This window comes from Gobio gobio, assembly GCF_949357685.1.
Source record: "Gobio gobio genome assembly, chromosome: 24".
Classification (NCBI taxonomy): domain Eukaryota; kingdom Metazoa; phylum Chordata; class Actinopteri; order Cypriniformes; family Gobionidae; genus Gobio; species Gobio gobio.
This window is the reverse complement of record NC_137120.1, coordinates 23,660,332-23,687,383: the sequence shown is the minus strand read 5'-3', so window position 1 is coordinate 23,687,383 and position 27,052 is coordinate 23,660,332. Positions and strand designations below refer to the sequence as shown.

General features: G+C 39.7%; 1 protein-coding gene across 1 annotated transcript in view; it reads right to left on the bottom strand.

The window, feature by feature from the left end:
* Positions 1-430: 430 nt before the first annotated feature.
* Positions 431-27,052, bottom strand: part of lsm3 (LSM3 homolog, U6 small nuclear RNA and mRNA degradation associated) — a 35,215-nt gene continuing 8,593 nt past the window's right edge. The window contains exons 3-4 of the mRNA XM_079807696.1: positions 3,655-3,750; positions 431-736 (exon numbers count right to left, since the gene is read on the bottom strand). Coding sequence (XP_079663822.1) covers positions 656-736; positions 3,655-3,750 — 177 coding nt within the window. The 3' untranslated portion in view covers positions 431-655. The remainder of the gene's footprint in view (positions 737-3,654; positions 3,751-27,052) is intronic.

The following is a 27,052-nucleotide window of genomic DNA, read 5'->3' as shown; positions in this document are numbered from 1 at the left end:
TTGAGGAGCACGAGTTTGAGGTGTTGATTTGGCCTCCAAATTCCCCAGATCTCAATTCAATCGAGCATCTGTGGGATGTGCTGAACAAACAAGTCCAATCCATGGAGGCCACACCTAACAACTTACAGGACTTAAATTATCTGCTGCTAACATCTTGGTGCCAGATACCACAGCACACCTTCAGGAGTCTAGTGGATTCCATGCCTCGACGGGTCAGGGCTGTTTTGACAGCAAAAGGTAACCAAGACAATATTAGGTCATAATGTTATGCCTATATATATACAAAATGTATTTACGGTCATAAAAATATCCCATTATAACTCCTCTTGAGTTAATGTTGAGCCAACACAGCAGATGTTTGGTAGAAAGGTTTCTGCATGACAAAACAAGAATTTTATAACAGTGAAAAAAGCAGTCATTCAAACAAGATCAAACGTCAAGAATTTTAATGACAGTCAAAAAACATGGCGCAAATGAACAGCCAATACGGGTTTCCAAACGTAAAACGAAAGGTCGACTTACAAAATAAACAGATTCACAACTCTGTGGTTCCAAACGAAAACATCATCCACTTAAAAGTCCACCCACTTGAAGAATTTAGAGTCCAAAGCATAATTCTGTAGGTAAGTTGAGTGCAATGCAAGGACGTTTTTTTTTATCCGACCCTCAGCGGCGGCGCCACTAACACGACTCCATCCCCTCGGACAAACAGCATGGGAATGTTCCGCTTTGTTGACTGAAAGACAAATGGGTTATGCATGTCAACACAATGACTGATGGCCTAAATTAATGTTAACAAAAAATTAACTGTCGTTATTTTGGGAGGACAACAAGGGCTGCGTCCGAAAACGTAGGCAGTGACTTGTTGCCTCGCTGCCCTATCAGGCAATGACTATGTAGCTCACAAAACTGATTTCAGACAGACTTCTGAGGAAGTGTAATGGTTTAATGATCTACAGCAAAATAAACCAAGCTTTGGTGAGAACTCAGCGAATATTTAGTTACTACAACAGTAATTTCTCACTAGAAATGACATCAGAAGTGGAAAACGTTGGTCAAAAACATAATTTACACACAAACTGGCCAGCAACCGCAACTTTCAGACACCATCTTTATATTTTTAGCTCAACTGTCCTGAATGGAATGCATAGGATTGTGGAATATCAAAGGCAGCATGTTGGATACATCCATGCTGCCTTCAAAAATCGATCAGATGAAGGTATCTCAGGAGACAGGAAGTGAAGCTAACATTGAATTCGGACGTGAAATGAGTCCTCCGAAGGTAGCTTTTTTTTAAGGACACAGCCCGGGTAAAGAATTTGTAAATAAATAAATAATAATAGATTTGGTGTCCCCCAATCGGGCATCAAGATTGGTATTTATTTTTTACTCCTTTTCTTAGGCCCTGTTTACACCTGGTTTTAAGATGTGTTTTGGGCAATCGTATCACAAGTGGATGATGCTAAATATAGGTGTAAACGGGGTCTAAAACACTTTTGAGCTTGTCCACTTTCAACCACTTCCAGAAGCAGTCAAACACATTCGACCGGATTGCTTTCGTAGTGTAAAGGCCTGTTCACACCGGGACGATTTTCGCGCGCGTTTATCGCCGACGTTTAACGCCTAGGGACTAAACAATGGGCGCCAATGTGAGTGTTCACACCGACGCGCAAAACGCCAGGCGTAAAAGCGTCATTTTTAAAAAAACGCCTCGGGTTCGTTTTTTTATTTTGACGAGCCGCGTAAAAAACTGGCCGACCAATGAGATCGGCGCTTTTATTCACGTGCCTGGAGCTGCTGAAGTGACAGTAAAACACGACTGGGTGGCGCTCAAGCACAAAACGGTCTTGCCGAGCACGCATTAATACGACGGAAGAAGTAGTAAGTAGACAAAGAAGAAGATGAACTGCTAATGCTGCTTGCCAGTTAGCAAAAAGTGTGTGAATGGTTTTGTCCATATACATAATATGTCTATGGTTTTGGCAAGCACGTAAATACTGTCTCTCTTCTCCTTCTGTGTGACAAGCGAGTGTCAGAGGCTTAAAGTGCCGCAGCACCATCTTGTGTACCGGGAGCGCATCGACTGAATGTGCACGTTCACTCGGCGCAGCGCTAGTGAAAATCGCTTGGGTGTGAACACTCAAGACGCGCCGAAAAACGGCACGAAAAACGCTGGCGATAAGCGCGCGCGATATTCGTCCCGGTGTGTACAGGCCTTAAAGGCTCAAGATTGTCAAATGTGATCGAACTGCCACAAAAGACCGTTGACTCTCCACCTACTGACCTAATGCGTAAACATTATGGGAAGCATGCTAACTAGACAGTAAGGGCGTCAATCGAAATCGACCGAAATTAAGTCACAATCTCGAACTTTAAATTAAAAAAATGGAATCGTCGATTCTGCCACGCCCCCATGTCACGTCCGGCTGCTTGCCAAGCGAAAAAAAAAAACACGTGTTGAAGTGCTGCGAGTCAACGTCCTTTAACTTTGCTACAGCCACTCAAAAGATAGCATGGACACTGCAGATGCAGGAGACCCATCAATAGAACTTGAACCCCCTCCTCTTTCACTGAAGTCGCCGGTGTGGAATTATTTTGGACTGGGGGTGAAAACACAAAACAAAAAAAACATTTACCCGCCCATAGACTCTCAACTCAAAGAAAACAGGACAGAAGTGGTTGAAAGCGGACAAGAGAGACACCAGGTGTTAACGGGAATGTGTCTCCCTCGTCTAACTGTGATCCGATTGACAAAAACTCATCTTAATACCAGGTGTAAACAGGGCCATACTTAGGTTGCTGCTGTTACATTAATATTTGTTTTACTTTCTATATATCACCAATATAAGGTTTATTACAAATGTACTTTTTGCATTCCGAAATAAAAATTTTAAGTCAGCGTGAAATAGAAGTTGAGATCGTCCTTTTCTCCTTATTGTGACGTATATCTAAGTGAAACGGCTTCTGAAATTAGAAAAAAATGTAGGGCGGGGCTTGAATTCGTCCTTCGAGAATTGAGTGGATAGTTGGAAGTTGTTAACAAAATGGAGGCAGATTTGATTGCAGATTTGATTGCCAGTCGTGGAGAAAAACTTAATCTCTTAAATAAATGTATTTTCTCTCTAAATCTTTTCAGCATATGTTACTGAGCACATTTCCTCACTTTTCACTGGTTTATGCTACAGATTTCTGTAAAACTTTTTCCTCAGCTCTCCCTATATAAGGGGGGCGTGCCGTAAGTGCATTCACACACACTGCATTCCTAAGTGCGAGCAGTCACGACAAGCTGATCGTCCGACTACATTGAGACATAAAAGCTTTTATTTCTCATATATTTTTCTCTTTTTGACTGAAGTCCTTCCTGAAGAAGGTATTGTGTATACCGAAAAAAAATGCACCTAACCACCATATTGCTACGATAGCGACAGGTTTCTGAGAGGCGGCGCAGAAACGAGAAGAGGAAGAAAAGCCACTTCGAGGGAGGAGGGAAGGTTAACGTTTTTGATTATAAGGATAAATGAATTTTTATAAAATTATGAAGTGCACAGATAAATCAGTTATAGTAAACACTACAATATTAAATATAAAAATACGTTGTAAAATTTGATTTCATGCCAACTTTAACAGAACATAGAGGAAGGCAGCAGCAGTTACCTTATAAATCTCCTCATACGTCTCCTCGTCGATTTCCACAGTCGTCACGGTCTCTTCAACATCTCCGAGGATCATGTTTAAGTGCTGGTCATATGCCTAATGTAAATATATATTATAAAATATTATATACACGTTTGATACCACACAATCATGATGAATTCTATAAGGTTTCAGTGTTTCCACACATTAGACAGCAATTTATTGTGGTGGGGTGGGGGTATTGTGTTGTTCCATGTTATACAGGGGAGGGGTATCGATTTCGATCTTGATTCAGTATCAATCATAGACTGTAAAAAAAATATGGACGTAGTGTCCGTGACGTCACCCATAGGATTCAGAAGAGCAGTTTTGAAGTGTAAAGTAGGGACGAGCTGGCCGTTGCCAACTTGGCACTCCCGGATAATAGAAAATGGGCAAAAAGATGGGATGTGGGCAGAGCTGAGGTGACACGATGATTAACATAGGGCTGCTTGATTATGGAAAAAATCATAATCACGATTATTTTGGTCAATATTGAAATCACGATTATGTAACACGATTATTTCACATGACTTTAGGAATGTGTTGCATTTATTAAAAAGACACCTTTCAACAATTCAATTGAAATTGTAACATTTGTTGTACTTTTTGAACTATTAAAATAAATAATATAACATATTAACCCATAAGAACCCACAGTGACACGGGTGTCAAAAACACTGGTGATTATCTGGAAAGGTCTTTTTAAAGTCCTCATGAAATCAAAATCGGTCTTATTTACTTTGTTAGCCCACATTACAGGTCTTAGGGTGAACAATTAATCCGTGCAAGTTAATACACATAAAAAAATTGTTTGCCGTGGTAATCTTTAATCAAAATCTGAAAAGTAACTTCCGGTCTTGAATGGCGTTCCCTTTCCGATGACGACTGTGCCGGCTTGGGTTTGAATGTCCTTAACCACTCCCCTCCAACCGTTAGTCTGCTATGAGCGTGAGATGGAGAGGAGGAGCGCTGAAGTGAAACCCTGCCCTCTATTCAATATTCCGTTTCGCTTGGAAATACGTCACAGCACTGAAATAAAATCAGTTGCAACTTCCGGTTCACTGGGACTTTAAAGCAATATCCCTAAATTTCAACTCAGGAAGTCCCTAAGTGACATAAGGAACACCCAGGTTCAGTCATGTGACAGTTTGTGCTTTTTGTTGCCATGGCAACATTTCCAAAATGGTGGTCTGTCTGGGGCACGTTCAAAGCTCAAACCGGTGTGCAACGTTTTGCTACGGTTTCCGGTTGAACGTCATGTTTCCTGGAAACGGTGTGTAACGGTGTGCAACGGGTTTGAGATGCGTTTTCTCTCGTTTGGTGGGTGTGTCAAATATGTCAGCCCAATCAGCAGCAACATGAATATAAAACACGCGGTATTAAAGAGACAGCTCAAGCTCACACAATGGGTCCAAGTAAAGATGTTTACAAATGTGTCCGCTGCAGCTCAGTATATGCAACAATTGAAGATATTAGAAGACATGATTGTCGAAAGAGTTTTATAGTAATATATATATATATATATATATAAAATCAACATGATGTATTTATTTATATCTTTAGCTTCATTTCAAGGCAAGTTTATTTATATACCAAATTTCATAATTAAGTGCTTGACATAAAGTGAGAAAGATAATACAAGCAAATATAGCTGCAAGCAGCAATACCGGGGCCAAGCGCAAAGAAGAAGACAAGACATGCCAAAATGGCTGGCAGTGTCAGATCAACTGGAGCAATGAGCAATTAATCACATTTTAAGATGATTTTAGGCAAAAGGCTGAAAAACGCATTGTAGTCTGAGAGTGTCAGACCAACTGCAACAATTAACAATTATACAGTTTAAGAAGATTAGGCAAAATGGCTGAAATATCATATTTTGTCACTGATAATGTAAGTTAATGGTTTATCACTTTTGACCAATAGGTGGCACAGATACGAAATTGATGTGGTGTGGTCAGAATAACGGAACAATGACACATGCAAAGTTTGATGCCAATATGTCAAAGCATTGCAGAGATACAGCCTCAAGAGTAATTTTGGCATAATGGCTCAACTTCGTCGCTGCGGTTTACAAAAACGGTTTCATCTATTGATGCAAAATCCCTAACTTTTTGTTGACACAGTCTGAAGATGATACGATTCGATTTTGGTGGAAATTGGACAAACGGTCTAGGATGAGTTTGAAAAAGTAGGTTTTGATCAAATAAGAACATTGAGGACAGGATGTTTGACCAAATATGGAAAAATTTGTATCTCTGTTCTCGGCATGAGCCAATGACTGTATTATGACCAGTTTCATTAAACTAGGCTAATTTAATCAAAAGTTATTAGCATGTTTGTAAATTTTGTTATAACCTCTGACCACAAGGTGGCACTGCCCCAAAACTTTTTGAGTACCTTCAAAGCATGGTGCGGAAGACATGATTTTTGGACAAACAGTTCAAAAGTTATAAGCAAAAATAGCCATTTTTTGTATCTCCGGACCAGTAGGTGGCGCTGCGCCGAAACGCTGCATGTTGCTTCAGGTCATGCTTGTGATGACATATACCAAGATTGGTTTGAATACGATAAAGCGTTGTGGAGATATAGGCTTATGAGTGTTTTTGCAACCGCTACGCAAAATTTGTGTGCGCGTTTATCGAAAACGATTTGACAAATCAACTTGATTTGCAAGATTTTTTGTCAGCATGGTCTGAAGATGATCTGGTTCAATTTTCGTGCAAATCGGACAAACCGTCTAGGACGAGTTTGTAAAAGTAGGTTTTTTGGAAAATTAAAAATGGCGGGGAAATTATCATGACCGAAAATGACATCATAGGTTGCAATTGAATCGGCATGAGCCAATGACTCTATTATGACCAGTTTCAATATACTAGGCTAATTTAATCAAAAGTTATTAGCATTTTTGTCAAGTTTGTTATATCTTTTGACCACAAGGTGGCACTGCCCTAAAACTTTTTGAGTACCTTCAGGGCATAGCAAGGAAGTCACATACCGAGTTTAGTAACAATATACTAATGCATTTGTAAAATATAGCATTTTTTGACAAAATTCAAAATGGCCGACAGCCAAAATGGCCGATATGGTAAAATTGAATATCAGACGACTCGGCATGCCGTCCTGAATGTAACGAGACCACTTTTATGATTTTTGGACAAACAGTTCAGAAGTTATAAGCAAAAATAGCAATTTTTCGTATCTCCGGACCAGTAGGTGGCGCTGCGCCGAAACGCTGTATGTTGCCTCAAGTCATGCTTGTGATGACATGTACCAAGTTTGGTTTGAATACGATAAAGCGTTGCGGAGATATTGCCTTAAGAGTGTTTTTGTAACCGCTACGTAAAATTTGTTTGCGCGTTTATCGCAAATGATTTGACGAATCAACTTGATTTGCAAGATTTTTGGTCAGCATGGTCTGAAGATGATCTGGTTCAATTTTCGTGCAAATCGGATGAACAGTCTAGGACGAGTTCGTAAAAGTAGGTTTTTCGGAAAATTCAAAATGGCGGGAAAATTTTTATGACGGAAAATGACGTCATAGGGTGCAATGGAATCGTCTTGAGCCATGGAATCAGAGGAAAAAATAATTTTGTTTCTAGCCCTTATGGTTCAAAAGTTATTAGCATAAACATGAGTCAAATTTTGGACTGATGGTGGCGCTAGAGGGATTGAGTTTGAGACTCCAAATTTGCTACGGTGACATTTCAGACTGTCCTCTATTAGTGTGCCAAATTTCACAACTTTTTACCATACGGTTCTATGGGCTGCCATAGACTTCGTGGCGGAAGAAGAAGAAGAAGAAGATGAATAATAAATATAGCTGCAAGCAGCAATACCGGGGCCAAGCGCAAAGAAGAAGACAAGACATGCCAAAATGGCTGGCAGTGTCAGATCAACTGGAGCAATGAGCAATTAATCACGTTTTAAGATGATTTTAGGCAAAAGGCTGAAAAATGCATTGTAGTCTGAGAGTGTCAGACCAACTGCAACAATTAACAATTATACAGTTTAAGAAGATTAGGCAAAATGGCTGAAATATCATATATAGAGTCACTGATAATATAAGTTAATGGTTTATCACTTTTGACCAATAGGTGGCACAGTTACGAAATTGATGTGGTGTAGTCAGAATAAGGGAACAATGACACATGCAAAGTTTGATGCCAATATGTCAAAGCATTGCAGAGATACAGCCTCAAGAGTCATTTTGGCATCATGGCTCAACTTCGTCACTGCGGTTTACAAAAACGGTTTCATCTATTGATACAAAATCCCTAACTTTTTGTTGACATAGTCTGAAGATGATACGATTCGATTTTGGTGGAAATTGGATAAACGGTCTAGGATGAGTTTGAAAAAGTAGGTTTTGATCAAATAAGAACATTGAGGACAGGATGTTTGACCAAATATGGCAAAATTAGTATCTATGTTCTCGGCATGAGCCAATAAATGTATTATGACCAGTTTCATTAAACTAGGCTAATTTAATCAAAAGTTATTAGCATGTTTGTAAATTTTGTTATAACCTCTGACCACAAGGTGGCACTGCCCCAAAACTTTTTGAGTACCTTCAAAGCATGGTGCGGAAGACACATACCAAGTTTCGTAACGATAGACTAATGCGTTTGTAAAATATAGTATTTTAGCACATAATTCAAAATGGCCGAGAGCCAAAATGGCCGATATGGTAAAATTGAATATCAGACAACTCTGAATACCGTCCTGAATCTAACGAGACAACTTTTATGATTTTTGGACAAACAGTTCAAAAGTTATAAGCAAAAATAGCCATTTTTTGTATCTCCGGACCAGTAGGTGGCGCTGCGCCGAAACGCTGCAAGTTGCCTCAAGTCATGCTTGTGATGACATGTACCAAGTTTGGATTGAACACGATAAAGCGTTGCGGAGATATAGCCTTATGAGTGTTTTTGCAACCGCTACGTAAAATTTGTTTGCGCGTTTATCGCAAATGATTTGACGAATCAACTTGATTTGCAAGATTTTTTGTCAGCATGGTCTGAAGATGATCTGGTTCAATTTTCGTGCAAATCGGACAAACCGTCTAGGACGAGTTCGCAAAAGTAGGTTTTTTGGAAAATTAAATATGGCGGGGAAATTATCATGACCGAAAATGACGTCATAGGATGCAATTGAATCGGCATGAGCCAATGAATGTATTATGACCAGTTTCATTATACTAAGCTAATTAAATCAAAAGTTATTAGCATTTTTGTCAAGTTTGTTATAACTTTTGACCACAAGGTGGCACTGCCCCAAAACTTTTTGAGTACCTTCAGGGCATGGAGTGGAAGTCACATACCGAGTTTAGTAACAATACACTAATGCATTTGTAAAATATAGCATTTTAGCACATAATTCAAAATGGCCGACAGCCAAAATGGCCGATATGGTAAAATTGAATATCAGACGACTCGGCATGCCGTCCTGAATCTAACGAGACCACTTTTATGATTTTTGGACAAACGGTTCAAAAGTTATAAGCAAAAACAGCCATTTTTTGTATCTCCGGACCAGTAGGTGGCGCTGCGCCGAAACACTGCATGTTGCCTCAAGTCATGCTTGTGATGACATGTACCAAGTTTGGTTTGAATACGATAAAGCGTTGCGGAGATATTGCCTTAAGAGTGCTTTTGCAACCGCTACGTAAAATTTGTTTGCGCGTTTATCGCAAATGATTTGACGAATCAACTTGATTTGCAAGATTTTTTGTCAGCATGGTCTGAAGATGATCTGGTTCAATTTTCGTGCAAATCGGATGAACCGTCTAGGACGAGTTCGCAAAAGTAGGTTTTTCGGAAAATTCAAAATGGCGGGAAAATTTGTATGACGGAAAATGACGTCATAGGGTGTAATCGAATTGTCTTGATCCAAGGAATGAGAGGAAAAAAGAATTTTGTTTCTAGCCTTTATGGTTCAAAAGTTATTAGCATAAACATGAGTCAAAATTTGGACTGATGGTGGCGCTAGAGGGATTGAGTTAGAGACTCCAAATTTGCTATGGAGACACTACAGACTATCCTCTATAAGTGTGCCAAATTTCATAACTTTTTACCATACGGTTCTATGGGCTGCCATAGACTTCGTGGCGGAAGAAGAAGAAGATGAAATATAGCTGCAAGCAGCAATACCGGGGCCAAGCGCAAAGAAGAAGACAAGACATGCCAAAATGGCTGGCAGTGTCAGATCAACTGCAGCAATGAGCAATTAATCACGTTTTAAGATGATTTTAGGCAAAAGGCTGAAAAATGCATTGTAGTTTGAGTGTGTCAAACCAACTGCAACAATGAACAATTATACAGTTTAAGAAGATTAGGCAAAATGGCTGAAATATCATATATAGAGTCACTAATAATATAATTTAATGGTTTATCACTTTTGACCAATAGGTGGCACAGTTACGAAATTGATGTGGTGTGGTCAGAATAAGGGAACAATGACACATGCAAAGTTTGATGCCAATATGTCAAAGCATTGCAGAGATACAGCCTCAAGAGTCATTTTGGCATCATGCCTCAAATTCGTCGCAGCGATATAGGAAAACGGTTTTGCCTATAAACGCAAAATCCATAATATTTTCTTGGCACAGCCTGAAGATGATACGATTAAATTTTGGTGAAAATCGGACAAACGGCCTAGGAGAGTTTGAAGAAGTAGTTTTTTAACAAATAGCAAGATGGAGGACAGGAAGTTTGACCAAGTATGGCAAAATTTATATTTATGTTCTCAGCAGTAGCCAAGGAATGTATTATAACCAGTTTCATTATTATAGACAAATTTATTCAAAAGTTATTAGCCTTTTTGTATATCTTGTTATACATTTTGACCACAAGGTGGCGCTGCCCTGAAACCTTTTGAATACCTTCAGGGCATGGTGCAGAACTCGAACACATAACGAGTTTCATAATTATACTCCAAAGCGTTATTTAAACAAAGGCCTTGAATTAATTTTTTTCATAATCCTGTATTTCATGTTTTTTCTATTATTGTGCCACCAAGAGATATGATACCACCATTTTTTATGTGTCCTCGGAGTGAGCCCATACATATGTGTGTCGATTTTGGTGAAAATATCTCATTTTGTTTTTGAGTTATAGACATTTATATGAAAAAACACATAAAAAATTACTGACACCTGACTTTGATTGGATTTTACTTCCCCTTAATGTCAATATTTTGACATTTGGGTATTAACACTTGGCTATCGACCTATGTTTCAGAACTTCTGACGCTGGTTTCGTCTTGGTCAGACTAGCATTCGAAGATATCCGCTAATGTTTTTTTAGCGCTAAGTTACCATGCTGCGAAATCTGGCAAGTCTGGTATCGTTGGACTTGGCAAGGATTCAGGAGACAAAAAAAAGTTACTCCTATGAAAACAAGTCAACCACAACCAAAGTTATAAGCATTTGGGAGGGGCAATCTCCACTAGGTGGTGCTGTTTTTAAACCTCTCAGGCTACCTCAGGTCATCGTGGTGATGACCCATACTGAGTTTTGTCAACCCTATGTCAACCTAAAATGTATTGCTGAGATCACAAAATATGGCGGAAAATGAATACTTAAACAATAATACTTAAACAATAGGCTTAAACAATAATATTTTATACAGACTAAACATGCTCACACACACAAACACACATTTTGTTGTAGATACAGATATGTGAAATATATGGTGGGAACAAAATGTTTACTGCAAGTTTTTTTCAGGTTTCACATTACTCATCATGTGGCACAATTGTCAATACCAATACTTCAATAGAAAGGAAGTGATGCATTTTACAAAATGTGATTGTAAATGTTATAATAGTGATTTTATAATGTCTAAATATGAATTACAGATCAATATTAGGGAGTAGTATGAGCACAAATTGATGATAATAACTTAGTAGAAGCTGTATCGTTAGATTTTAGCTCAGCATTTTATGTAATGGATCATAAATTATTGCTGGATAAATTGATTGTTTAATATGTGACAATGACTACGTTTACATGGACAACAATACTCCGATATTAATCTGATTAAGACCATACTCTGATTAAGAATCTACCATGTAAACAGTGATTTCTAATTACCTTAATCTGGTTAAAGCCATACTTGAATTAAAGGTCCCATGGCATGGCATTTTTCTATTATTTTATAGTGTTTCCTGAGGTGTACTTATATTGTTAGTATGATTTTTACATCATAAAATGTCATAATTTAGAAATAAAAGGCATTTTTTCTATACTGCTGTTTGCCCTGTGGCTGAATGCCCTGCTTCAAGAGGCGTGTCTGCTGTGAGACTTCAGTAAAAACGCCCACTGTTGTGATTGGCTGACATCTTTGCATTTTAAATGAGCGGAGGGGGCGTGGTTTAACGAGGCACGAGCAGGCACGAGTCTGCCAGAGACGGATGGACCTGTGTTCACTTCTCATCAGTTCTCTCAGCATGTCTCAGTTCAGGGTGAACTGTTGTAGTTACTAGCATATACTTCAGGTTATTCGTTTATTTCTAGTCGGAGGGACTGTCACTCATGTGGATCAGCGCTGACTCGAGACGCGAACCGTTTAGAACGATTCAGTCCGATTTGGTGAACTGGTTCGGTTCACTAAAAAGAACCGATTCAAAAGAATGATTCGTTCGCGAACCGGACATCACGGAGACGGAGCGATTGCTAACAAAGTTATTTATAGTAACTACTGAGTTATGAGAGCGCTGTCTGTCAGCGCGAGTTTATTGTGTTTGTATCTGAGAGTTCTGAATAAACACGAGTCCCAGTCACGCCGAGTCCGTCTTCATCATTATTCTACCAACTTTGTAACATGCAATGTACCATTACAGCGAGATGAACGAGTTAGTAAGTGTTGAGTATAGCATTATTTCTAGATATGTTCCATTCATATGAAAAGCGTCAGTGATGCGCATTGAGTAACTTACACAGCGCAAACAAAGACACAACAGCAGTAATCGAATGTAATCCAGTTTATTGTGGGGAAAGCTGGCTAGCCCGGATACCCTCACGCTTGCCCCCTTCTGCTTAATCTCACGCCGCGTTTGGTGCCTCCGCTGTGGGCCAGATGCAGTACTGGGGGTCGGGGATGTTGAAGGCCGAGCTTCGGCGTGTGTGAGGTTTATCTCTACAGATGTGACTCTGCTGGTGTTGAGCAGAAAAGACTGTATGCACATTTAAGAACAGATAGACGCGACGAGGACATACAAAAACACTGACTCACAAGATAGAAAACACCTTTCTGTCGGGAGAGAAGCCGCAGTGTGTGCACGAATAATAAATAATTAGCTACACATAAGAAATTAATGATCACAGATCAGAAGGAACTGAAGGAAGACTTCTGTTTTCATTTGTACATCCAAACACTGAAAAACTGCCAGCGTTCACTCGTTCACAACCCATGATCTCTCAAGCGTTTGCATGGGTGTGCCAGATTCTCTGGGCGGAGGAAAGGGAGGTAACCGTTCCTGCTTGGACGTCAAACCAGGAGACTTCAGGATTGGCTCGTCTGGCCTGTCATTTTCTCAAAGGCAGAGAAAGACAGCCAGAACTCGGTTTTACACCGATCAACATTTCTATACACTTGGGGACAATATTCAGGCTAGGGGAACTCATATTAATGTTGAAATACCTCATAAAATGAAAATTTCATGCCATGGGACCTTTAAACAAAAATCGAATTAAGACATGTGGAGTATGCCTATTTTAGTCGCATTATCGAAGTGCATTGTAGACATGTATACACCTTAATCTAACTATTAACGTCATCGTGTAGGAGTTTGCGCCGCATTTTGTGACAGGACACACACACACCAGGCAAGTGCAGAGCGGAGGAGGGCTTTGGAGCGCGAGCCCCTGTCCTTTTTAAAAATGTATCAAAAGTGCCCCTCTCAACAATCATCAATAATATTGTGACACATAAAACAGAATTTGAATTATAATTAATATAACAGCGCGTACAAAACAGTAACAAGGCACTCAAATGTCCTTTTTATCTTTTACGTATCTGTCAGTTTGAAATGTCGTTGCCATGACGTGTTGCTATGGTTGGTGCGTGTCTTGCTTGACTGCTCATTCTGACACTGCCTCCTCCATATTTTTTTCTTTGTGTTGTAATATGTAAAAGTACATTGTAAAAGTAAAATACAATAAGTTTGTATCTGTAATCTCAGATTCATAATTGTCTGCTTACAACAGCGGTCGAGAACCTCTAGGCTCGCGAGCCATATGGCCATTCAGTGAACGCCTGTGGCTCGACGGCAGAAAAAAACAATCCAAACAATCACGATTTTGAAACCTCAATTTTCATCATTAATCAAAGCTATTAATCGAAATGTAGGCTGTCAAGAAAGAGGCAAGATGGGCAGTGTCTCTTCAAAAAAACCTGAAAGACACAACATATAATATTACAAAAATAAAACAATGTAGCCTATATATATATATATATATATATATATATATATATATATATATATTACATTAAAAAGTATAAAAATCACTCATTTTTATAAAGGAACACTGTCCGACAGCGACACCCGCAGGTAGCCTAAAGTTACAGCGGTTTGCCTGAGCCTAATGATTTTAACAGACCCATGAAAGTCGCACTATGATTGGCCGTCGGGTGGCATGGAGACGTAATGACGTGCCATTAATCGAGCTATGTTCTATATGTAAAACGGGAACATGAACGGAATATTCTAAAATCAACTCATGTAAACACCTTAATCAGATTATTGTCTTATTCAGATTAAGGGCAATAATTAGATTACTGCTGTCCATGTAAACATAGTCACTGTTTATGTTATTATGGAAGTTATTCAGATTTTAAAGAGCAATGTGGTGTTCCTCAAGGAAGTTGTTTAGGACTATTATTATCATCATCATTATTTTATCAATAATCTTCCTCCTGTTTTAAACTGTGCGCAGACAGTCATGTATTTTGTTTTGAAAACCACTGCACAACAATGGACTATAATATCTGGAGGAATGAAAATATGGAATGATTTACTATCAGATATTATAAAATGAGTTTTACAAGGAAGGAACATTTAATGAAATTTGTTAATGGGATTTGTATTTTTCATTTTATTGTTGTTGATTTAATTAGGGCCCGAGCACCGATGGTGGTCTACATGCCAATATTTAGTCAGTTATAGTGCCACCTGTGGGCAACAGTAAACTGTGATTAACTCCTCATTAAGATTGAACCAGAATCATATTTGGTCAGTGTAATCTTAAGCCTTAGTGATGTAAAATTTCAAAGATCTTGAGTTTCGTTGAACTGAGTTTTGAGTTTGAGTTTTGTCTGTGGCATCCTGACAAAGTCTGATGTTTCCGCAAAATTTTAGTTAGTCATAGTGCCACCAGCTGGTCAAGTCAAGTCACCTTTATTTAAATAGCGCTTTCAACAAGTCCAATTGTTTCAAAGTAGCTTCACAGTGTTAACTATCTAACTATCTAACTATCCAGCTAATTTCAATTTTCATATAGTGTCAATGCGGGCAGAACGGTAATATAGTTGAAATTTAGGTGTCCCCAACTGAGCAAGCCAAAGGCAACGGTGGCAAGGAACCAAAATTCCTTTCAAGGCCAGAATGGAGAAAAAGAAACCTTGGGAGAAACCAGTTTGGGTGCCAGTTGTCCTCTGGCCGACGAACAAACAGTGTATGATTATAATTCTGGCAACATTACAGTTCAGAAGTCATATTAGATAAATAGATATTCGTAAGATTATTCGATAGATTGGAGTCGTCGTGCTGGAGACGGGTTTAATGAGGGTGTCATTTAGATGCAGCATTTACAGGGCAGAGTTTAGTTGACAGGCTCTCTTCAGACATATCAGGGATGCATTGGTCATGTCCATGTGCAGGTCGACCATCTGATCTGAACACAGTCCGGTAGCAGGAAGTGTGGCAAATACAAATGATTGATGTAGTCCTCCTACTTTTATATACTTAAATGCATATTGGCCACCGTGCTCTGTGTTCCTAAAGCCCCAAGGTCACCTGGCATAGGTGCAAGATCCCTTTCATTGCTCTTGCAGCTTTAATGTAGTTTTGTATTTTTTACTTTTTGGGACCTCATGAAGAGTAGTCACTGCCTAGGTACTGGCTAATGGGGATCCAAGTAAACAAATAAACTTAGATCATAGATGGGAAAGAGCATTCACGGCAAAACAGGCAATTTAACTAAGGAAAAATATGTTTTTTTTGACAGTTATAACACATCTCTGCTTTTTTTTAGGTGTCCTCAAAGTGTGCCCAAAAATATATGTGTAAAATTTGTTGTAAATATCTCGTTTTATTTTAAAGTTATAGCCACTTATATTTAGAGAGAATTGGCTGCATTGATTGGATTTTTTTTTTTTGCCACTTCCTTCCAAAATGTTGGCTTTTGGTCATTATTGTTTAGCTATTGACCTATGTTATGTGTCTTGAAGACATTCGCAAAGGTTTTTTAGGTGCTAAAATACACCTTTTCACATACCATAAGATGAAACCTGGCATGTTTGGTATCACTGGAATTCAGCAATGATTCAGGAGTCTAAGGAGGTGAATGCTCATTCAGGGCATTGTGCCAATGACGTATACAGAGTTTTTTGAGATATGCCAGTGTCCTCATAGACTATCATGGCAACCTGGATGAAGACAATGAATGCCCATTGTCATCTGACTTATGTTTGGGTGCCCATATTGCCATTTTCACGTGTTTTTCCCCTGTTATAGCGCCAACAAATGGTTAATAGTTGCGATTTTTTTCATGTGATCTCAGACTGAGCTCACATACATGTGACCTGAATTTGGTGAAAATATCTCATTCCGTTCACAAGTTATAGCCATTTTAGTAAAAGAGGTCCCGGTTACATCAAACATTTTGGCTCCCCTTAGCGACCATGAATCAAAATGTGTTTTTTTTTTAATAATTATTGATAATCACTCTCCAGAGAACATTTCTGCAGTGATTTGGTTCTGATCAAGCAAAGAACCTGTGAGTAATTTGCAAAAGTAGGTTTTACAAAAAACCTAAAATATCTCGAAATTGGCGCCTGAAGGGCAAGCAAATCCGAGGCATGCATTTTGTCCGCCTTGAGCCAAGGATTCCAGCGATATAAGGCACTCGAGGCTACGCCTTACAGTTGAGGAGTTATGAGCCGTTTCGTACTTTTGATCGCCGTTTGGTACTTTTGATCGCTGTAGCGCCCCCGTCAGGCCGATCGGGGCGTGCTTCGGTGACGTCAGTAGTCGTTGTGAGTACTACCATCCCTGCAAGTTTCAAGTCTCTACGACTTACGGTTTGGTCTGCCCGATCAGTTTTAGCTGGAGAATGATGCATCATGGGAAAATGAACAGTTACAATAGGGTTTCAGCCTGACACCTGACTTTGATTGGATTTTACTACCCCTTACTATCAATATTTTGACATTTGGGCCCGCGATCGTGCCTAACGACCTATGTTTCCGAACTTCTGACGCTGGTTTCGTCTCGATCGGACTAGCGGTTTCGAAGATATCGGCAAAAAAGTTTTAAGCGCTAAATTACAACGGTGCACAAACCATACGGCGAAACCTGGCAAGTGTGGTATTGTTGGACTCGGCAACGATTCAGGAGTCTAATGAGATGAGTCTCGTGAAAATAAGTCAACCACACCCAAAGTTCTGAGCCTTTTTTAAAAAAAATCTCCACTAGGCGGCGCTGTTTCGAAACTTGTCAGGCTACTTTGGGGTATCGTGGTGATGACCCATACCGAGTTTTGCAACAATCCGTTCATGCGCTGATAAAATACAGCATTTTAGCACATAATTCAAGATGGGCGACAGCCAAAATGGCCGATATCGTAAAATTGGATATCCTTCGACTCGGCATGACGTCCCGAATCTAACGAGGCCCCTTTTATGATATTTGGACAAACGGTTCAGCAAAGAAAAGCTAAAATAGCCATTTTTCGTATCTCCAGACCAGTAGGTGGCACAGCGCCGAAACGCTGCATGTAGCCTCAAGTCATGCTTATGATGACATGTACCAAGTTTGGTTTGAACACAATAAAGCGTTGCGGAGATATTGCCTTAAGTGTGTTTTTGCAAACGTTATGTAAAATTTGTTCGCGCGTTTATCGAAAACGATTAGACGAATCAACTTGATTTGCAAGATTTTTTGTCAATATTGTCTGAAGATGATCTGGTTCAATTTTCGTGCAAATCGGATGAACCGTCTAGGACGAGTTCGCAAAAGTAGGTTTTTCGGTTAATTGAAAATGGCGGGGAAATGTCCAAGACGGAAAATGACGTCATAGGGTGCAACCGAATTGGCACGAGCTCAGAAATTAGAGGAAAAAAGAATTTAGTTTCTAGCCCTTACGGTTCAAAAGTTATTAGCATAAACATGAGTACACATTTGGACAGGTGGTGGCGCTAGAGGGATTGAGATAGAGACACCAAAATTGCCATGGTGACATACCAGACCATCCTCTATTAGTGTGCCAAATTTCACAACTTTTTACCATACGGTTCTATGGGCTGCCATAGACTCCCATGGCGGAAGAAAAAAAGACGGGAACGGTTTCAATAGGTGCCTTCGCACCTTTGGTGCTTGGCCCCTAATAAAAAGGGCATAAAAAGGGTCTAAAAAGGCCTATAAAAAAAAGACTATAGGGTCTGAGCACTTGATTTTTGAGCTGCTGGTTGCAAAAACTTTATCAAGCCTGGTGACATGTGCATCGGAGAGGTCAAAGGTCAATTTTTGCATTTTCAGCTCATTTATCATGGAAAAGTGGTGTTTTTTTTTTTTACCTTTTAAACTGGTATGCCTCTACTGATGGCCCGATCTCCGTCAAAGTTTGCACGCGTCTTTACAATAATGCGACGCACATGCTCAGCCGATTTGGTGAAGTTCTGCGCAGAGCAGGCAATTTTTAGTCATTTAAATGTCATTTCGCATAGGATAATATAGAGCATTTTTTTCACCTTTATAACAGTTAAAGCGCCACGGCGGCCATAAAAGTCTGAAAGCCTCTTTAGGGTCACGTGACGCATGCGCACGCGTGATTTCGTGAAGCTGTATGCAAATCAGGCAGGAAGAGGGCCGCTTTCTGGCATTTAATGGGATTTTCCATAGAAATACATCATTGTGACCCCTTTTTAACCGTTATAGCGCCACCAAGTGGCCAATCTCCACGTCCTTTTTCATGCGGCCCCAGAACGAGCTCTTACATATGCGTGCTGAGTTCGGTGAAAATACCTCGTTCCGTTCACGAGTTATAGCCAATTTAGTAAAAGTGGCTCCTCCCCCTTCCAACGTTTTGGCGGCCCTTAGGGACCGTGAACCCAAATTTCCACTTTTTTTTTTTAACCTTTGACAATCAGACTCCAGAGAATCTCGCTGCGCTGGTTTGGTTCCGGTCGGGCCAATAACCTAGGACTAGTTTGCAAAAGTAGGTTTTGCAAAAAATCCCAAATAGCCGAAATTTTCCCCACTCTGACGAGCAAATCCGAGGCATGCATTTTGTCCGCCTTGAGCCAAGGATTCCAGCGATATAAGGCACTCGAGGCTACGCCTTACAGTTGAGGAGTTATGAGCCGTTTCGTACTTTTGATCGCCGTTTGGTACTTTTGATCGCTGTAGCGCCCCCGTCAGGCCGATCGGGGCGTGCTTCGGTGACGTCAGTAGTCGTTGTGAGTACTACCATCCCTGCAAGTTTCAAGTCTCTACGACTTACGGTTTGGTCTGCCCGATCAGTTTTAGCTGGAGAATGATGCATCATGGGAAAATGAACAGTTACAATAGGGTTTCAGCCTGACACCTGACTTTGATTGGATTTTACTACCCCTTACTATCAATATTTTGACATTTGGGCCCGCGATTGTGCCTAACGACCTATGTTTCCGAACTTCTGACGCTGGTTTCGTCTCGATCGGACTAGCGGTTTCGAAGATATCGGCAAAAAAGTTTTAAGCGCTAAATTACAACGGTGCACAAACCATACGGCGAAACCTGGCAAGTGTGGTATTGTTGGACTCGGCAACGATTCAGGAGTCTAATGAGATGAGTCTCGTGAAAATAAGTCAACCACACCCAAAGTTCTGAGCCTTTTTTTAAAAAAATCTCCACTAGGCGGCGCTGTTTCGAAACTTGTCAGGCTACTTTGGGGTATCGTGGTGATGACCCATACCGAGTTTTGCAACAATCCGTTCATGCGCTGATAAAATACAGCATTTTAGCACATAATTCAAGATGGGCGACAGCCAAAATGGCCGATATCGTAAAATTGGATATCCTTCGACTCGGCATGACGTCCCGAATCTAACGAGGCCCCTTTTATGATATTTGGACAAACGGTTCAGCAAAGAAAAGCTAAAATAGCCATTTTTCGTATCTCCAGACCAGTAGGTGGCACAGCGCCGAAACGCTGCATGTAGCCTCAAGTCATGCTTATGATGACATGTACCAAGTTTGGTTTGAACACAATAAAGCGTTGCGGAGATATTGCCTTAAGTGTGTTTTTGCAAACGTTATGTAAAATTTGTTCGCGCGTTTATCGAAAACGATTAGACGAATCAACTTGATTTGCAAGATTTTTTGTCAATATTGTCTGAAGATGATCTGGTTCAATTTTCGTGCAAATCGGATGAACCGTCTAGGACGAGTTCGCAAAAGTAGGTTTTTCGGTTAATTGAAAATGGCGGGGAAATGTCCAAGACGGAAAATGACGTCATAGGGTGCAACCGAATTGGCACGAGCTCAGAAATTAGAGGAAAAAAGAATTTAGTTTCTAGCCCTTACGGTTCAAAAGTTATTAGCATAAACATGAGTACACATTTGGACAGGTGGTGGCGCTAGAGGGATTGAGATAGAGACACCAAAATTGCCATGGTGACATACCAGACCATCCTCTATTAGTGTGCCAAATTTCACAACTTTTTACCATACGGTTCTATGGGCTGCCATAGACTCCCATGGCGGAAGAAAAAAAGACGGGAACGGTTTCAATAGGTGCCTTCGCACCTTTGGTGCTTGGCCCCTAATAATAAATATAGCTGCAAGCAGCAATACCGGGGCCAAGCGCAAAGAAGACAAGACATGCCAAAATGGCTGGCAGTGTCAGATCAACTGGAGCAATGAGCAATTAATCACGTTTTAAGATGATTTTAGGCAAAAGGCTGAAAAATGCATTGTAGTCTGAGAGTGTCAGACCAACTGCAACAATTAACAATTATACAGTTTAAGAAGATTAGGCAAAATGGCTGAAATATCATATATAGAGTCACTGATAATATAAGTTAATGGTTTATCACTTTTGACCAATAGGTGGCACAGTTACGAAATTGATGTGGTGTAGTCAGAATAAGGGAACAATGACACATGCAAAGTTTGATGCCAATATGTCAAAGCATTGCAGAGATACAGCCTCAAGAGTCATTTTGGCATCATGGCTCAACTTCGTCACTGCGGTTTACAAAAACGGTTTCATCTATTGATGCAAAATCCCTAACTTTTTGTTGACATAGTCTGAAGATGATACGATTCGATTTTGGTGGAAATTGGATAAACGGTCTAGGATGAGTTTGAAAAAGTAGGTTTTGATCAAATAAGAACATTGAGGACAGGATGTTTGACCAAATATGGCAAAATTAGTATCTATGTTCTCGGCATGAGCCAATAAATGTATTATGACCAGTTTCATTAAACTAGGCTAATTTAATCAAAAGTTATTAGCATGTTTGTAAATTTTGTTATAACCTCTGACCACAAGGTGGCACTGCCCCAAAACTTTTTGAGTACCTTCAAAGCATGGTGCGGAAGACCCATACCAAGTTTCGTAACGATAGACTAATGCGTTTGTAAAATATAGTATTTTAGCACATAATTCAAAATGGCCGAGAGCCAAAATGGCCGATATGGTAAAATTGAATATCAGACAACTCTGAATACCGTCCTGAATCTAACGAGACAACTTTTATGATTTTTGGACAAACAGTTCAAAAGTTATAAGCAAAAATAGCCATTTTTTGTATCTCCGGGCCAGTAGGTGGCGCTGCGCCGAAACGCTGCAAGTTGCCTCAAGTCATGCTTGTGATGACATGTACCAAGTTTGGTTTGAATACGATAAAGCATTGTGGAGATATAGCCTTATGAGTGTTTTTGCAACCGCTACGTAAAATTTGTGTGCACGTTTATCAAAAACGATTTGACAAATCAACTTGATTTGCAAGATTTTTTGTCAGCAAGGTCTGAAGATGATCTGGTTCAATTTCTGTGCAAATCGGACAAACCGTCTAGGACGAGTTCGCAAAAGTAGGTTTTTTGGAAAATTAAATATGGCGGGGAAATTATCATGACCGAAAATGACGTCATAGGATGCAATTGAATCGGCATGAGCCAATGAATGTATTATGACAAGTTTCATTATACTAAGCTAATTAAATCAAAAGTTATTAGCATTTTTGTCAAGTTTGTTATAACTTTTGACCACAAGGTGGCACTGCCCCAAAACTTTTTGAGTACCTTCAGGGCATGGAGTGGAAGTCACATACCGAGTTTAGTAACAATACACTAATGCATTTGTAAAATATAGCATTTTAGCACATAATTCAAAATGGCCGACAGCCAAAATGGCCGATATGGTAAAATTGAATATCAGACGACTCGGCATGCCGTCCTGAATCTAACGAGACCACTTTTATGATTTTTGGACAAACGGTTCAAAAGTTATAAGCAAAAACAGCCATTTTTTGTATCTCCGGACCAGTAGGTGGCGCTGCGCCGAAACACTGCATGTTGCCTCAAGTCATGCTTGTGATGACATGTACCAAGTTTGGTTTGAATACGATAAAGCGTTGCGGAGATATTGCCTTAAGTGTGTTTTTGCAACCGCTACGTAAAATTTGTTTGCGCGTTTATCGCAAATGATTTGACGAATCAACTTGATTTGCAAGATTTTTTGTCAGCATGGTCTGAAGATGATCTGGTTCAATTTTCGTGCAAATCGGATGAACCGTCTAGGACGAGTTCGTAAAAGTAGGTTTTTCGGAAAATTCAAAATGGCGGGAAAATTTTTATGACGGAATATGACGTCATAGGGTGCAATGGAATCGTCTTGAGCCAAGGAATCAGAGGAAAAAAGAATTTTGTTTCTAGCCCTTATGGTTCAAAAGTTATTAGCATAAACATGAGTCCAATTTTGGACTGATGGTGGCGCTAGAGGGATTGAGTTTGAGACTCCAAATTTGCTACGGTGACATGTCAGACTGTCCTCTATTAGTGTGCCAAATTTCACAACTTTTTACCATACGGTTCTATGGGCTGCCATAGACTTCGTGGCGGAAGAAGAAGAAGAAGAAGAAGAAGAAGAAGAAGAAGAAGATGAATAATAATAATAAGAACGGGAACGGTTTCAATAGGTGCCTTCGCACCTTCGGTGCTTGGCCCCTAATAATAACAAGCAGCAATACCGGGGCCAAGCGCAAAGAAGAAGACAAGACATGCCAAAATGGCTGGCAGTGTCAGATCAACTGGAGCAATGAGCAATTAATCACGTTTTAAGATGATTTTAGGCAAAAGGCTGAAAAATGCATTGTAGTCTAAGAGTGTCAGACCAACTGCAACAATTAACAATTATACAGTTTAAGAAGATTAGGCAAAATGGCTGAAATATCATATATAGAGTCACTGATAATATAAGTTAATGGTTTATCACTTTTGACCAATAGGTGGCACAGTTACGAAATTGATGTGGTGTAGTCAGAATAAGGGAACAATGACACATGCAAAGTTTGATGCCAATATGTCAAAGCATTGCAGAGATACAGCCTCAAGAGTCATTTTGGCATCATGGCTCAACTTCGTCACTGCGGTTTACAAAAACGGTTTCATCTATTGATGCAAAATCCCTAACTTTTTGTTGACATAGTCTGAAGATGATACGATTCGATTTTGGTGGAAATTGGACAAACGGTCTAGGATGAGTTTGAAAAAGTAGGTTTTGATCAAATAAGAACATTGAGGACAGGATGTTTGACCAAATATGGCAAAATTAGTATCTATGTTCTCGGCATGAGCCAATAAATGTATTATGACCAGTTTCATTAAACTAGGCTAATTTATTCAAAAGTTATTAGCATGTTTGTAAATTTTGTTATAACCTCTGACCACAAGGTGGCACTGCCCCAAAACTTTTTGAGTACCTTCAAAGCATGGTGCAGAAGACCCATACCAAGTTTCGTAACGATAGACTAATGCGTTTGTAAAATATAGTATTTTAGCACATAATTCAAAATGGCCGAGAGCCAAAATGGCCGATATGGTAAAATTGAATATCAGACAACTCTGAATACCGTCCTGAATCTAACGAGACAACTTTTATGATTTTTGGACAAACAGTTCAAAAGTTATAAGCAAAAATAGCCATTTTTTGTATCTCCGGACCAGTAGGTGGCGCTGCGCCGAAACGCTGCAAGTTGCCTCAAGTCAAGCTTGTGATGACATGTACCAAGTTTGGATTGAACACGATAAAGCATTGTGGAGATATAGCCTTATGAGTGTTTTTGCAACCGCTACGTAAAATTTGTGTGCACGTTTATCAAAAACGATTTGACGAATCAACTTGATTTGCAAGATTTTTTGTCAGCATGGTCTGAAGATGATCTGGTTCAATTTTCGTGCAAATCGGACAAACCGTCTAGGACGAGTTCGCAAAAGTAGGTTTTTTGGAAAATTAAATATGGCGGGGAAATTATCATGACCGAAAATGACGTCATAGGATGCAATTGAATCGGCATGAGCCAATGAATGTATTATGACCAGTTTCATTATACTAAGCTAATTAAATCAAAAGTTATTAGCATTTTTGTCAAGTTTGTTATAACTTTTGACCACAAGGTGGCACTGCCCCAAAACTTTTTGAGTACCTTCAGGGCATGGAGTGGAAGTCACATACCGAGTTTAGTAACAATACACTAATGCATTTGTAAAATATAGCATTTTAGCACATAATTCAAAATGGCCGACAGCCAAAATGGCCGATATGGTAAAATTGAATATCAGACGACTTGGCATGCCGTCCTGAATCTAACGAGACCACTTTTATGATTTTTGGACAAACGGTTCAAAAGTTATAAGCAAAAACAGCCATTTTTTGTATCTCCGGACCAGCAGGTGGCGCTGCGCCGAGACACTGCATGTTGCCTCAAGTCATGCTTGTGATGACATGTACCAAGTTTGGTTTGAATACGATAAAGCGTTGCGGAGATATTGCCTTAAGAGTGCTTTTGCAACCGCTACGTAAAATTTGTTTGCGCGTTTATCGCAAATGATTTGACGAATCAACTTGATTTGCAAGATTTTTTGTCAGCATGGTCTGAAGATGATCTGGTTAAATTTTCGTGCAAATCGGATGAACCGTCTAGGACGAGTTCGCAAAAGTAAGTTTTTCGGTTAATTAAAAATGGCGGGAAAATTATTATGACGGAAAATGACGTCATAGGGTGCAATCGAATTGTCTTGAGCCAAGGAATCAGAGGGAAAAAGAATTTCGTTTCTAGCCCTTATGGTTCAAAAGTTATTAGCATAAACATGAGTCTAATTTTGGACTGATGGTGGCGCTAGAGGGATTGAGTTAGAGACTCAAAATTTGCTATGGTGACATTTCAGACTGTCCTCTATTAGTGTGCCAAATTTCATAACTTTTTACCATACGGTTCTATGGGCTGCCATAGACTTCGTGGCGGAAGAAGAAGAAGATGAATAATAATAATAATAGGAACGGGAACGGTTTCAATAGGTGCCTTCGCACCTTCGGTGCTTGGCCCCTAATAATAATAGGAACGGGAACGGTTTCAATAGGTGCCTTCGCACCTTCGGTGCTTGGCCCCTAATAATAATAGGAACGGGAACGGTTTCAATAGGTGCCTTCGCACCTTCGGTGCTTGGCCCCTAATAATAAGAACGGGAACGGTTTCAATAGGTGCCTTCGCACCTTCGGTGCTTGGCCCCTAATTAAAAAAGTGGGAACAAGAAATAAAATAAAATTAGAATTGATTACCAGGAGATAAAGTTTGATTAAATGGGATTGGGATGTTGTATTTTATTCTGGACAGCAAGGGCAGCTGCCATAGTTACAACTCTTGCGTCATCAGAACAGGGTGTTCAACGCTGCACCCTTTCCGTTTAAAAAACGTTTTGTCGGGGCTGAACGCAGCCCTGGTTAGCACATGTTGCAGTGTGAGCAATTTTTTAATACACTTGTTTTTGTTACTAAAGGTATGTTTCAACCCATGCAACAATTCTAACATTTTAATAACTTATCATAGATTACACTTAACCTGATTTTAATACATTTCTTAAACAAATTGATATAAAACAAGTTACGAAAATATTGTGGTGACATATATGGAACTATATACATATAGACTACTATATACATATTGTTTCTTTATTAGATTGTCATAGGTCACTCTGTGTTTAATTTTCAAGTGGTTAAACAAATTTGTGGTGTTCCCTTGCGTTGCAGCCACTGCCATGTAGCAAATCTTGCACGTAGCATGTTTCTGCTCGTCGTCTGATTCCTCGAAGCCAAACTGTTCCCATACAACTGAGTTGGTTTTGCCTTTTTTGCTCACCAAACGCTGCTGTAACTGCCCTCCTTCTGCCATCTTTACTCGTGCTGAGTTTTTAAATTCCAGCGGATGATATGCACACGAGACGACATGAGAGAGTTTGTGGCTTCGGGAGGGGCGGATGTGCGCGTTTCTTTCAGAACGCAAGACAAAATAAGAGTGTTCTTGCGAAACTGAACATAGCAAAATAATCGTTTTTTCTCGCTTGTACTATTTTGGTGATCGTTGGGAGCCAAAATCGAAATCGAAATTCAATGAATTGCACAGCCCTACTATCAGCCTACCGGTCCGCTGGTTGACGCCTGCTTGTGCTTTCAAACACTCCCGCTTTCAAAACACTTTCAAACACTTCCGTGTGCTTTCAAACTGATCATTGTAGCCAATCACAGACACATCCGATGAGCGCGTTAGCAGAATGGCCAGTCAGAGGTGTTTATGATTCCAGCTAGGGCTGCACGATATGAGGAAAAGCTGCGATGTGCGATAACATTGTTTAATATTGCGATGACGATATGACTTGCGATAAATATTCAAATGTGAATGTTAGCTATACTGTTCCCATGTCTTAGTGCTTTAATAGGTCGTGTTCAGTGTTGGGCAGTAACGGAATACATGTACCGGCATTACGTATTCAGAATACATATTATGAGTAACTGTATTGCGTTGCAGTTACAATTTAAATAGTTGATATTTATAATACAGTTATATTGTTGAAATCAATGGATAACATACTTCTCAGTTTCATTAGTTTATTTACTCTC